General features: G+C 39.9%; 1 protein-coding gene across 1 annotated transcript in view; it reads right to left on the bottom strand.

Moving 5' to 3' along the window:
* The window catches only part of KMO (kynurenine 3-monooxygenase), a 61,499-nt gene that overhangs the window by 22,855 nt on the left and 24,674 nt on the right, over nucleotides 1-13,970 (bottom strand). The window contains 4 exon segments of the mRNA XM_065879563.1: nucleotides 1,376-1,424; nucleotides 7,740-7,829; nucleotides 9,037-9,134; nucleotides 10,684-10,753. Of these exon segments, the coding sequence (XP_065735635.1) occupies nucleotides 1,376-1,424; nucleotides 7,740-7,829; nucleotides 9,037-9,134; nucleotides 10,684-10,753 (307 nt within the window).

The raw sequence follows: 13,970 nt of genomic DNA, 5'->3' as shown, positions 1-13,970 counted from the left end.
TTCTATTATTTTTATCAATAAATTCATAGGATACTGTTAAGAGATTATCTTAGGTCCACTATGCTACTTTTTCAAAAATCTGTTTTGTAGTTTCTTTTCTTAAGATCAACATGAATATATCAAGCAACCTAGCCCACCCCCACCTATCTACTCATCCAAAAGTCAGTCTTACAACTACAAGTAAAGAAGTAGAAATAAGAAGAATACTAAGCCCTATTTCTTAAGTACCTGGTGAATCAGCTAGAGTGACCTTCCCTATCACTCCTCCTCCCAGTTGAATTCAATTCAACAGATATGTTGCAAACTCACCCTGGGTAGGGGACTGAGGAGAAACACAGATAAATCATTGGAACCTGTGCTCTCCAAAAATCCAAGGCTGCTGGAACGCATTGAGGGATTGATTGATTTAAAAGAAAGTAGAAATACTAATGGCATGCTTTGCATGGAATGAATCTGTTTAGTACAAATGCTGAAGAAGAGAAAAAAGTATGATAAAGGGCTACATGGAATGTGATTGGATTGATTATCCAAGCTACAAATTTAATTTGCAATCCAGGGACTTTTCAATTAATAGGTAGGTCTCTTTAGTTACATGAGCATCTTCAGGCTTATACACACCTTCCTCTTTCTCAACCTCCTAAACCCTGAATCTGTTTTGTCTCCTACAAATATCTTGAATCTATACCTCCCCCCAACCACTTGGCTATAGCTTTAGTCCAGGGCCTTGTTTTTGCACACAGGGATTATCATAATACTCTAAAATCTGCAGCCCTCTATCAGCCTTCACACTATTGCTTTTCATCTTTCTGATAAGAAAATCTAGTTGTCTCTTTGAAAATTGTTACATCTGTATATCTGTGTTCCACTAGACCATGAGTTCTTCACTGAGGAGTGAGCACTCATTCAATCCAGTGCCTAGAAAACAATAGGAATTCAATACATGCTGAACAAATGATTTTTATTTAGACCACTGATAAAATGAAAAAGAGATGCTGGAAGATGCATCACCACTACTTTTTTTTTTTTTTGCGGTACGCGGGCCTCTCACTGTTGTGGCCTCTCCCGTTGCAGAGCACAGGCTCCGGACGCGCAGGCTCAGCGTCCATGGCTCATGGGCCTAGCCGCTCCGCGGCATGTGAGACTTCCTGGACCGGGGCACGAACCTGTGTCTCCTCCATCGGCAGGCGGACTCTCAACCACTGCGCCACCAGGGAAGCCCTCTACTTTTAAAGAAACACTTTGTATTGTACATAGTCTTGCTCTTAATAACCCCCCCAAAAGGAATAGTAAACAAATCTCAGTAAATCATGTGACAATCATTAGTCTCATGTGCTTTACAGAAAGTGAAAACTGGTGAATAAAGCACTAGACTTACCAGTCAATAGATCCTTGTTTAGATTTTCTCTGCTTATAGAAAGAATATACTGCAAGAAAAATATAATAGATACTGTTTGTTTCTGAAGAATGGACAAATATGCTTCTATTTTATTCACTCAGCAATATAGGAAATATTAATCATTTAGCAGAAGGTTGCAAGCTCAGTTTTATAACCATTTAACTAAGTAACTTTTTTCTATAAACACTTTAATCAAATACATGTTATACAATGTTCACGTTTAAACTTAGGTTCGATACTATAAAAAACAAACCTTTTTCTGGTACAAAAACGTTATTTTCACTAAGAAAGATAGTTTTAACAACCAAACATAAATCTCATATATTCATCTTAAGTCTCCAAATCGAGCTGCGTAAAAAACTTCAGAAATGACAGCACTACTAGAATAAATGTACTATTTCCCAAAGAAACTACTTTGAAAGCCTTCATTTCGGTGTGAAAGGCTGTGTGTGTGTGTGGTGTGGTTGTGGTGGGGTGAGGGTTGCTAGGAGTAGGTGGAACCCAGCTGAGACATGTGTTGGTTGTTTCTGACTTCATAGGACCAACTGTTCCATGAGGCACGGTCAGAACAGTGCATAGGGCCCATGATATTTTCAGAGATTCATGAAAATATTTTAATTTTAGTTTATTTTAAAATCAGAAGAAAAAAATATAATGAGTATATATAAGAATGAATCCAGTCTGGATTATATTCAAGATTAATATAATCTTTATATCAATGCACTCATACAATCTAATTTTCAATATTTACTGTTTTATAGAGAAAGGGTCTCACAAAGGCAAAAGTGCCTATCTAGAGCTCATGAAAGTCATAATGCAGTCTTGCAATTCAGGGCAAGTCTATTGCTTTAAAATTTTAAAGCATATAATTTTCCAAATTATGGGACATTACAACATTTAACACAAATATGGTAATTTATTAATCTTCACCTCATTCAAATATAGGCATTTAAAATTAACAGCTAAATCTATACATGGTGTAAAAATAACTTGGTCATGATACAGAAGCAGTGACTGAGGAGGAGCTTCCTGTGTCTTTGCTATAAATTAAAATTAACAGGGATGTCTTCATTCTCTGCCTCATGGTTGTTTTCTAGTCTTCTACATTATTAATCATTGCATTTCCATAGAAACCACACTTGTTATTCAAAGTATATTAGGAAACATTCAAATTATAAAGGCTTATTAATGTGAGGAAAATATTCTTTCCCTTTCAGTTGATTCCTATCAGGCTTAGTTGAGATAATCTGGGAACTAATAATCTGGGAACCAACAGACATGTCGGTCCTGCAGGAAGGCCAGGGAGAGTCCCGGTCTAATCTACTCCATATCTTTGAGCAGTATCTTATTATAACCAAAAGTTAGAGTCACTCACATCAAGCTTCACTTCTCCAATACATATTCTAAAAGGCTTATCTTGTGAAGAATAAGTAAGAATAAGAACAAACAAGTCAAGAGCTATAAAGTGGCCCTTGTAACCAAACCTAAAAGAAGTAGGATAATCTCCTTTGGAGATTCGTAAGACAATAGTTGCAGTGCTGACTTTTTCAAATATGCTAGGAAAAAATGTTTACATTCTAGTCCTGAAAGCCTTCAAATGAGAATGTTTTCTAGTAAGGGGGCACCATTTCTGTATTTTGGGTATAGGAGTTTAGCAAGAAGAATTGGGGGAACTCTGACCGGCTCTGTATATTAGAGAGTATTTTGATATTTTGCAACTGGGGAGGGAAATGGGAGGAACCAGTAAGACAGTTGCCACAAGGGAGAAAGGGCAGAGAAATAACAGCTGGGGGAGGTAGGCTCAGAGAAGGGGGTACAGAAAGGATTTCAGAGGTCAAACTGTACACACTAGAAATTTATAAATTGTTTGCTGTGTCCTGTGCAAGGTGGACCTTCCATGACCCCCAAGTCTTCAGCATATTCATGTGTATTTTGAGTGAGTGCTTTTTGTATGGAAAATGGTGAAAATGGTGAGTTTCATGTGTGGCCATCATGGTACACAGCCAATACTAGAGGAGAGGGAGTGGACACCAAGAAGTCCATAGGACAGTAGGTAGGCTCCCTGAGCATTCAAAGAAATCCTGGGGTCATGGGGATGGCTTTGCACTTCCACAGTCTGTGGAATCGACCAATTCAAAGCAATTTTATATAGTTCTTAAAAGATAAGGAGACCCCATGTTCAACTCCAGTATAAAGACAGTGATGCAAAGCTATAAATTTAGCATTAACTCAATTGTTAAGAATTGAGAAATGGCAAGATTGATGGGGAAGGATCATTTCCTCCTTCCATATTGAAGGCCCCGAAATGAGAACTCCCACCAACACTTTCAACTTCCTGGGGAGTCATTGGTGATGAAACTGCTCCTCTCTCTCTCTCTCTCTCTCTCTCTCTCTCTCTCTCTCTTTCTCTCTCTGTGAGGGTAAGGAAGTCAATTTTAGCCTCAAGTCCAAGTCACTCTTTTCATCTAGCTTCCCTGTTATTTTTGAACCATATCTTACTCTTTGACCTATTCATACTTTATTGGTTCAATCTCTGGGGAAGGGATGGATATGCTGAATTGGACCTCCTCAGCACAATGTTAATCCAAGAGAAAGGTGGGATGACTATTACGAGTCGCTCTCATTTTAGCAAAAAGAAACAGTGCAACTAAGCAGTACTACCAGCACTCCTCTGAGGGCCTCCTACACCATGCTCGCTGGCTGTTGTCTGTAAGGAAACCTGTCTTGTTTCTCCCTTGCTGCTGACCTCATGTGATCATGCAGCCTGTTTCTTTCTCCAAGGTGGTTGGAGTCAATGCATCTAAAGCTGCTGATCGCTGTGAGATTCTTTGCAAGTTTTCTCATCACTGGACACACGTGACACTTAAAAATTTACATTGTTTAGAAATTTGGTCTCACCCAACGTCCCTCCATAGATAGACTGTCATTTGATTGGAACAGTGCTATTTCGCTGCCAATCTAAGATTTAAACAAAATGTCTGTTTCAAGCCTCACCTTCTCTTCTCTGAAAATGAAAGCTTTCCTCCCTCTCTGAACCATATAGCTGAGTGCCCCTGCCATCACTCAGGTGAGTTCTTTTCACAAGAACTTGATTACTATCTGTCCTCCCCAGGTTGCAAGCTCCTCTCCTGTTGCTCAGCAACTAGCACAGGGCATGGCTAGCATAGCACAGGAGGACAATTATTGCTTCCAGAAAAGATACATTTAGTTAGTATAGTTTATACTTGACTTGCATGTGTAAATCTTACTTGCCTATCAAGAAGAGGCAATTCTTTTCTTTCTTATAGCATCAAGTTCAATTTGGGGCCAATTAAACAGGACATATTAATTATCTGAAGACATTTATCTGACTATGGATGGTCAGTGGACTGTCTTTCCCTTCCTTCCCCTGCCAGGCTCATGTATTAAGACTCTGTACCTAAGTTTTCATAATGCCAAAATAAGCAGGTTATTATTTCTAAAAAGTCATTAAATAGAAAATTTTAGTCCTTCCCCACTACCCCCTCATTCCCACTTAGTCGTTGGAATGTTTTACTTTTCAATTACTGTTTTTTTTTTTGCGGTACGCGGGCCTCTCACTGCTGTAGCCTCTCCCGTTGCGGAGCACAGGCTCTGGACGCGCAGGCTCAGCGGCCATGGATCACGGGCCCAGCCACTCTGCAGCATGTGGGATCTTCCCGGACCGGGGCACGAACCCGTGTCCCCTGCATCGGCAGGCAGACTCTCAACCACTGCGCCACCAGGGAAGCCCTTCAATTACTTTTTAAACGCACACAAAATTTACCATCTTAACCATTTTTAAATATACAGTTCGATGGCATTAAATACATTTACATTGTTGCGCTACTATCAGAACCATCCATCCACAGAACTCTTCATCTTGTAAACCTGAAACTCTGTCCCCATTAAATAATAGCTCCCCATTCCTCCCTTCCTCCAGGTCCTGTCAACCACCATTCTACTTTCTCTTTCTATGAATATAACTACTCTAGATACCTTACATAAGCAGAATTATATAGTACTTAACATTTTGTGACTGGCTTATTTAGCTTAGTTTATCTAAGGTTTATCTATGTTGTAGAGTATCAGAACTTCCTTCTTTTTGAAGGCTGAATGGTATTCCTTTTTATGTTGTATAGAAAACCTACACCTCTGCTGTGTGTCTCTCCTTTACTCTCATACTATTACCACACTCACCACACTTCTGACACCATATACATGTGGGAGTTTTCCTCAAACCAGCAATTCTCTGCAACTCCAGCTGGGCACCCTATAGTTTATTCTGACACTACTAACTTGGAGATGGCGTCAGATTCCACAGGTTAAAAGCTCAGCCCTACAAGACCATTCCTCTCCTTCACACGCCAATTGCAAATGCAGTTTGTCACCTGTGCTTCTGACTAATCAGCTATAAATCAGAAGTTGCCATGGTCCCCTCTTCAAGGTCAATCAATTTGCTAGAGTGGCTCACAGAATTCAGGGAAACAGGTTACTTACATTTACCAGTTTATTATAAAAGAATATGATAAAGGATACAGATGAACATCTAGGTGGAAGAGATGCATAGGATAAAGTACGTATTTGCCATCTCTGGGTGTGCCACTCTCCCAGTACCTCCATGTGTTCATGAACCTGGAAGCTGTCTGGACCCCATACTTTTGGAATTTTTATGGAGGCTTTATCATGTAGGCATGATGGATAATTAACTCCATTTCCAGCCCATCTCCCCCCTCTGCAGAATGGGGGTTGTGTCCGAAAGTTCCAAGCTTCTAATCATGAGTTGGTCTTTCTGGTGACCAGCCCCCATCTAGGAGTCCATCCAGAGTTACCTGGAAAGACACTGCTGTCACCCAGGAAATTCCAAGGGATTTAGGAACTCTGTGTAAGGAACCAAAGACCAAATATTAGAACAAAAGATGCTCCTAGTGTTTTTATCACTTAGAAGATTACAAGGGTTTTAGGAGCCCTATGTCAGGAACAAGTGCAGAGACCTGTATGTATTTTTTCTATTATCTCACATAAGTATATACCACATTTTGTTTATCCATCCATCAATGGACATTTTGGTTGCTTTTACTTGTTGACTACTGAGAATAATGCTGCTATGATCATGGGTGTTCAAATATCTCTGCCAGACCCTGTTTTCAGTTCTTTTGAATATATACCTAGAAGTGGAATTGCTGAATCATATGGTAGTTCTATTTTTAATTTTCTGAGGAACCACCACACTGTTTTCCACAGTAGATGCACCAATTTACATTCTCACCCACAGGGTACAAGGTTCCTATTTCTCCACACCCTCACCAACACTTATTTTTTGATAGCAGCCACCGTAATGAGTATGAGGTGCTTCAGCTTCTTTAATCAGCACAAGATCCACAAAGACCTTACTCCCATGAGCATATGTGCTTTATTTCTTGCTACCCAAAGTGTGGTCTGTGGACCTGCAACATGGACACCACCTGGGTGAATTTGGTTTGCAGAACCTCAGCCTCCACCCCAGCCCTACAGAATCAGACTGTGTATTTTAACAAGATCCCAGGTGAGTCTGAGAAGTGCTGATCTACCTACAATGGATGCTCTGCAGAGGATCAGAGACTCAGAAGAATATGAACCTCACTTGGGCTCTGCAAAATGAGGCATTGCTGGATAAAGTAAGCTGGGGTTTTTCTATGGTTGATAGGTTTATGGTACATTCATTCTGTCTCTCAAAGAAATAAACATAGAAAGAAACTGTAATCAGATAAAAATACTTTGCCCAACTCTGTACATTACTATTTCAAAGATAAGAAGAAAAACACAAAGTAGGATAATGGATTTTCCTTCTTAAACACTACATCATCATCTGGCCTCTGTTTGAGAAATTATACAATGCTGAAAGCATTTCCAGTTCATTCTATAAATTCTATTATAACTATTACAACTAGAATAATAATAATTTGAGGCAAGAGAGTCGGGGGAGGCAATAGCATCATAAAACTTAAGTTTGCATAGCGCTGTTCTTGCATAGTATGCTTAACAATAAATACATGGTAATCTCTATCTAGTTGAAAGGAGATGGGAGGGAAAGGGCATCCCAGGCCAGTATGAGTGAAGCATAGAGGCATAAAACAGCCTAATAGCAATAACAATAATAACCATTATTGAATGGTTATTAGGCACTGGGCCCTTTCTAAGCATCTCATATGAATTAACTAGTATATGTTCTTGCATTCTAAACAGGCAAGCAATGTCAAAGATAGGGTTAGAGAAGAAAAGCAGGGCCAACAAGAAAGTAGCAGGTTCCAGACATTAGACTCAGTTATTACCATTTTACAAAAAAGGAATCTCCAGGTAAACCTACCTGTGACTTTGTCCCATAGGGAATTGCAGACTTTTTTCCTGAAAGAGAGTGAATCATTCTTGCTCTCATGGGGATACCTTGGGCTACAATCTGAAATAAAATCAGAAATATCAATTTCAATTTCCATAATGTGGCATCATGCAAATAAGATAGATATCAATTTTAAAATGTGATTATTCAAGTATTTTCCAAAAATCAAAAAATGTAAAGGTCCATGAGAACACAGTATGGTAGAAAATCAATAAAAACTATGTTCCTGCAAATTTTACTTTTTAGGTTTTTTTTAACCTTTAGATTTTAGAATAGATGTCAAGTTTATTTGGTCTAAAGCAAATATTACAAGCGAAGAAATGGTTCATTGTCAGAGAGATTAAGTTATTTTTCTCATGATCACAAAAGAGAGTAATGCATGAGGAGTAAATCCCAGGATTCCTGAAATCCAGTGCAATGTGCTTTCCTACACATGCCTAAGAAAAATGTGGAAATGCAAATGGCAGTTATATTGACTTATATATCATTTCAAAGACACACTGTTGCAAAAGTGCTATCAATAAAAATATATTTCTCTTCACATTTCCAAGAGACATGATAGTGAGAAGTTTGGCAACATTGAATCCATATAAGGAAAATCTGCAACAGGCACACAATCCAAACACTGAGAGCTCATTGGTTTCAGAATTCAGAAGTTTTCAAATTTTAGATAGGCAATGTAGTGCATATGTGGTTATTATATGACACACAGAGGAGTCTAGGGCAACCGCCCTATAACACAATATTTCTTTAGTAAAACACATTCACACGAAATGAGATTTTTTTTAAAAGGCTATAAAAAGCCTCACATCAGGTCAAATTTGCTGCTGAGCGGGTGATGAAAAAGCTTTCTAGTCCCAGAACTTCTGGAGTACAGAGTTGTGGATAAGAGATTATGGACCTAAGTAGTCAAAAGAACGGAGTTCGCCCGCCTCCTCTCACCCTGGATGCCATCTCAGATCACACTTCTGTAGGCAGAGGTTCACGATACTGTTGAGAGCCCAGTGTCAGAAGTGATAATCAAATTCCCATCTGATACAGTATCTGCCTGCCCCACAACCTGCTCTGGTCCCCCCAGGTGCCTCAAGTGTGAAATGTTCACCCTGTTGTGAAATTTAGAAGTTTGATAAACCTTTGTAAAATGAGCTCTCATGCAGAGGTTTTTTTGGCATTAAGTGGTGCTTTGAACTAGGAGAAATCAAGACCGTGCAGTTGTTGAAAAACAGCAGATGTTATTTTCTATAAAGAAAATGCATTAACAAGGTACCTGATCTTCCAGGCCAATGGATTTCAAGGCTTGTCGTCCTCTATAAGAAAGGGCCAAATTAATGCTTCTTCCCCGTGCAAATGTAGTCACTCGGATATCTAAGATATTGGAAGTAAACCCCATGTTACACACACTTTCTTATATCCTAATACAGGATGAGCATAGAGCACCTGAAAAACTGGTGCCATCTGGACCAAATTAAAAGACCGTGTTAACTCTTTTAAAGAAAACACGGATAGTAATATATTTGCATTAAATTAAATTTAGATAGTTGAGGTTTTTAACGAAATCTAACAGTGCATCTTTTAAATTTTTTTTCTTTTTAAAATCTAAGGAGTTGCCAACAAACAAATGAAAGGATGCTCAACATCACTAATCATTAGAGAAATGCAAATCAAAACTACAATGAGGTATCACCTCACACTGGTCAGAATGGCCATCATCAAAAAATCTATAAACAGTAAATGCTGGAGAGGGTGTGGAGAAAAGGGAACCCTCTTGCACTGTTGGTAGGAATGTAAATTGATATAGCCACTATGGAAAACAGTATGCAGGTTCTTTAAAAAACTAAAAATAGAACTACTATATGACCCAGCAATCCCACTACTGGGCATATACACTGAGAAAACCATAATTCAAAAAGAGACATGTAGGGGCTTCTTTGGTGGTGCAGTGGTTGGGAGTCCGCCTGCCAATGCAGGGGACACAGGTTTGAGCCCTGGTCTGGGAAGATCCCACATGCCGCGGAGCAACTGGGCCCATGAGCCACAACTACTGAGCCTGCGCGTCTGAAGCCTGTGCTCCGCAACAAGAGAGGCCACGATAGTGAGAGGCCTGTGCACTGCAATGAAGAGTGGCACTCGCTTGCCACAACTAGAGAAGGCCCTTGCACAGAAACGAAGACCCAACCCAGCCATAAAATAAATAAATAAATAATTAAAAAGAGAAAGAGAGAGAGAGATGTACCATAATGTTCACTGTAGCTCTATTTACAATAGCCAGGACATGGAAGCAACCTAAGTGTCCATTGACAGATGAATGGATAAAGAAGATGTGGTACATGTATGCAATGGAATATTACTCAGCCATAAAAAGAAATGAAGTTGAGTTATTTGCAGTGAGGTGGATGGACCTAGAGACTCTCATACAGAGTGAAGTAAGTCAGAAAGAAAAACAAATACCATATGCAAACACATATATATGGAATCTAAAAAAAAAATGGTTCTGAAGAACCTAGGGGCAGGACAGGAGTAAAGATGCAGATGTAGAGAATGGACTTGAGGACACAGGGAGGGGGAAGGGTAAGCTGGGAAGAAGTGAGAGAGTGGCATGGACATATATACACTACCAAATGTAAAATAGATAGCTAGTGGGAAGCAGCTGCATAGCACAGGGAGATCAGCTCGGTGCTTTGTGACCACCTAGAGGCATGGGATAGGGAGGGTGGGAGGGAGATGCAAGAGGGAGGGGATATGGGGATATATGTATATGTAAAGCTGATTCACTTTGTTATAAAGCAGAAACTAACACACCATTGTAAAGCAATTATACTCCAATAACGATGTTAAAAAAAAAAGAAAAAGAAATGTAAGGAGGAAGAAGTCAAAGAATCAGAACAACATCTCACATTATTCAGTATTGTCTTACCTTCTCTAGCTTCATATACATTAACTTGGAAATTCCTCTTGGCAAGGAAGCATGCATTTAATGATCCCACCTAGGAATCAAAGCAATTTTTTTCAAATTTTTATCTGATTCCACAAATACAGGGAATTTTTGCTTGCTAAATGCAACATCATGTGTGGTCATAGCCTCAGTCATTACACTGATTTACTCAATCACTACAGGAAAATACCATTTGCAAAAATAATGGGATTAACTCAACATTAAGTGGTATAATTTTCAAGGAAGTTTTGGTTTTTCTTTTTTTTTTACTTTTGTATGATGAGATATAACTTTCATACAGAACAATCATAAACCATGTGTACTGTTTACAGAATAATTAGAAAGCGAACACCCATATAGCCACTCTGATCAAAAAGTAGAACATTGCCAATCTCCTATATGTCCCCCAAACTCCTCCCCGGTTACAATCCCCAAACTTTCACCTAGAGGTAAACGTTCTGACTTTTGTGATAACCAATCTTTGTTTCTTTATATTTTTACCACTTAGGTATACCCCCCTAGGCAATATAATTTAATTTTGTCTGCTTTTGAATCAGATAATTAGAATCACACTTGTGTATTTTTTTGTAGATGTTTCTTTAACTCAATAATATGCTGATGAGATCCATCCATATGATCTCGCATAAAATCCATTTTCATTACTATATGATTCTTCATTATGTGAAATCTCACAGACTATTTAACCATTTTACTGTTGAAGGACATTTGAGTTGTTTCTGTCCTGAGAATATTATTTTTTCCAGTTTTATTGAGATCTAATCGATATATAAATTGTATAAATTTAAGGTATACAGCGTAATGGTTTGATATATGTGTACATTGTGAATTGATGGCCTGGGTTAATTAACAATGCTGCAAAGAACATTTCTGTACATGTGTCCTGGCACACATGTGCATGATTTTTCTCTAGGGTTTTATGCACAGAAGTGGAATCCCTGGTCAAAGGTTTATGTATCTTCACCTTTATTATGCCAAACTGTTGCAAAATTTTATACTAATGTGTTTTCCTACCAGCAGCTTCTGAGAGTTCGTCTTTGCTGCCAGCATTTGGTGTTCTCAAACTTTTAAACATAGTAGTGGTTGGGTAAGGTGAGGAGGAGTATAGGTTTAATTTACATAAATAAATAGTTATTAATAAAGAGATTGAACACTTTTTCATATATTGATTACCTATTTGCATCTCCTCTCTTGTAAAGTGTCTGTCTTGCCCATTTTCGGTTGAGTTGTCTATTTTTTCTTCTACCGATCATTTGAGCTATTCAGAGATCTGAGTACAGGGTCTGTCATTTTTAAATGTTGCAAATATCTTCTTCCATTCTGTGGCTTGTTTTTTAAACTATATAGTATCTTTAATGATGAGAATCTATTTTAATGTAGTCACATTTAAGAATCTTTTACATTATCGTTAATGCATTTGGTATCCTGCTTAAGAAATCTTTCCCTACTTTGAGATTATAACAACGTTTTTGTATATTGTCTTCTCAAAGCTTTATAGCGTTGCCCTCCTAAATAGCTTTATATAGGTTGCAGTGATTAATGCCTCACCACTAGCAACTTAAATTTAAGAATGCCATCTATATTTAATTATCACACTCGAATTTTCAGCAGCATTCAATACTGTTAACTAACCTTTCTTCTTGAAACACTAAATTTCCTTCATTTTCTGTTTTTTTCCATACATCTCTGGCCATTGCCTCTGTCTTTCACCCTTGCAAAGAAGGACAATCAAATGTTGGGGCTTCTTAAGCCTCCATCCTGGTCTATCTTCCACATCCATGGTGATGCAAAAACTTACATCTCCCACTCAGATCTCTTTTTTGAGCTCGTGTATATAGATGTTTAATTGATGTACATTTTAAATGTCTCAAAGCACCTCAGAATCAACAGATACAAATTGAAACTTGTGATCCTTGCCCCAAATTGTGTCAGTTCTCTTCACATGGGATGGATGGGATGTCTCAATGAATGACATCTCATCCATCCAGTTGCTCAAGCTAGAAATCTAAGAGTCGTCTGTGGCACCTCTCTCTCTCTCTCATTCTCCACGTCCAATCCATTCCAAGTTCTGCCAATTCTACCCTGTAATGTTTCTCCATCTATCCATCTCTTTTCATTTTCACCATTCTGCTGCTAGTTATCATAATCATTGTGCTCGATTAATGTCAAGTTTCCTTTTTATTCTACCAGCATTCATCTGACTTCTTGACCATTGATTCTCCACAAGCAGCCATTTGGTGTAATAGTGAAACAGGTCTGCTAAGAGAAAAAGAAAGCCCAGGAAGGTGAACTTGGCATTTGGAGCCACACCTAGGGTTATCTACTGATTACAGGGGAGGCAAAGAATTTCAACAGAATTTTTGATAGATTCATGAAGTTAGAGGGACAAAATCTGGAGTTTAGGACGTGTACCCCAACCTCCTGTTCAGGAGGGTTTAATAAATGCCCAGGGAGGTTGATTGGAAGACGGCGGAAGAGTAAGACGCGGAGATCGCCTTCCTCCCCACGGATACACCAGAAATACATCTACACGTGGAACAACTCCTACAGAACACCTACTGAAGGCTGGCAGAAGACCTCGGACCTCCCAAAAGGCAAGAAACTCCCCACGTAACTGGGTAGGGCAAAAGAAAAAACAGAGACAAAAGAATAAGGACGGCACCTGCACCAGTGGGAGGGAGCTGTGAAGGAGGAAAAGTTTCCACACACTAGGAAGCCCCTCCGCGGGCGGAGACTGCGGGAGGCGGAGTGGGGAGCTTCGGGACCGCGGAGTAGTGCACAGCGACGGGTGCGGAGGGCAAAGCGGGGAGATTCCTGCACAGACGATCGGTGCCGACCGGCACTCACCAACCCGAGAGGCTTGTCTGCTCACCCGCCGGGGCGGGTGGGGCTGCGAGCTGAGGCTCGGGTTTCGGTTTTGGACAGAGCGCAGGGAGAGGACTGGGGTTGGCGGCTTGAACATAGCCTGAAGGGGTTAGTGCACCACGACTAGCCGGGAGGGAGTTCGGGGAAAAGCCTGCACCTGCCGAAGAGGCACTTTTTCTTCCCTCTTTGTTTCCTGGTGCGCAGGGAGAGGGGTTTAAGAGCGCTGCTTAAAGGAACTCCAGAGATGGGCGCGAGCCGCGGCTAAAACCGCGGACCCCAGAGACGGGCGCGAGACGCTAAGGCTGCTGCTGCCGCCACCAAGGGGCCTGTGTGTGAGCACAGGTCACTCTCCACACACCTCTTCCGCGGAGCCTGTGCAGCCCGCC

This window comes from Phocoena phocoena, chromosome 1 (assembly GCF_963924675.1).
Source record: "Phocoena phocoena chromosome 1, mPhoPho1.1, whole genome shotgun sequence".
NCBI classification, from domain to species: Eukaryota; Metazoa; Chordata; class Mammalia; order Artiodactyla; family Phocoenidae; genus Phocoena; species Phocoena phocoena.
Note: the sequence above shows the minus strand (reverse complement) of the source record. Positions and strands in the feature narration are given on the sequence as shown.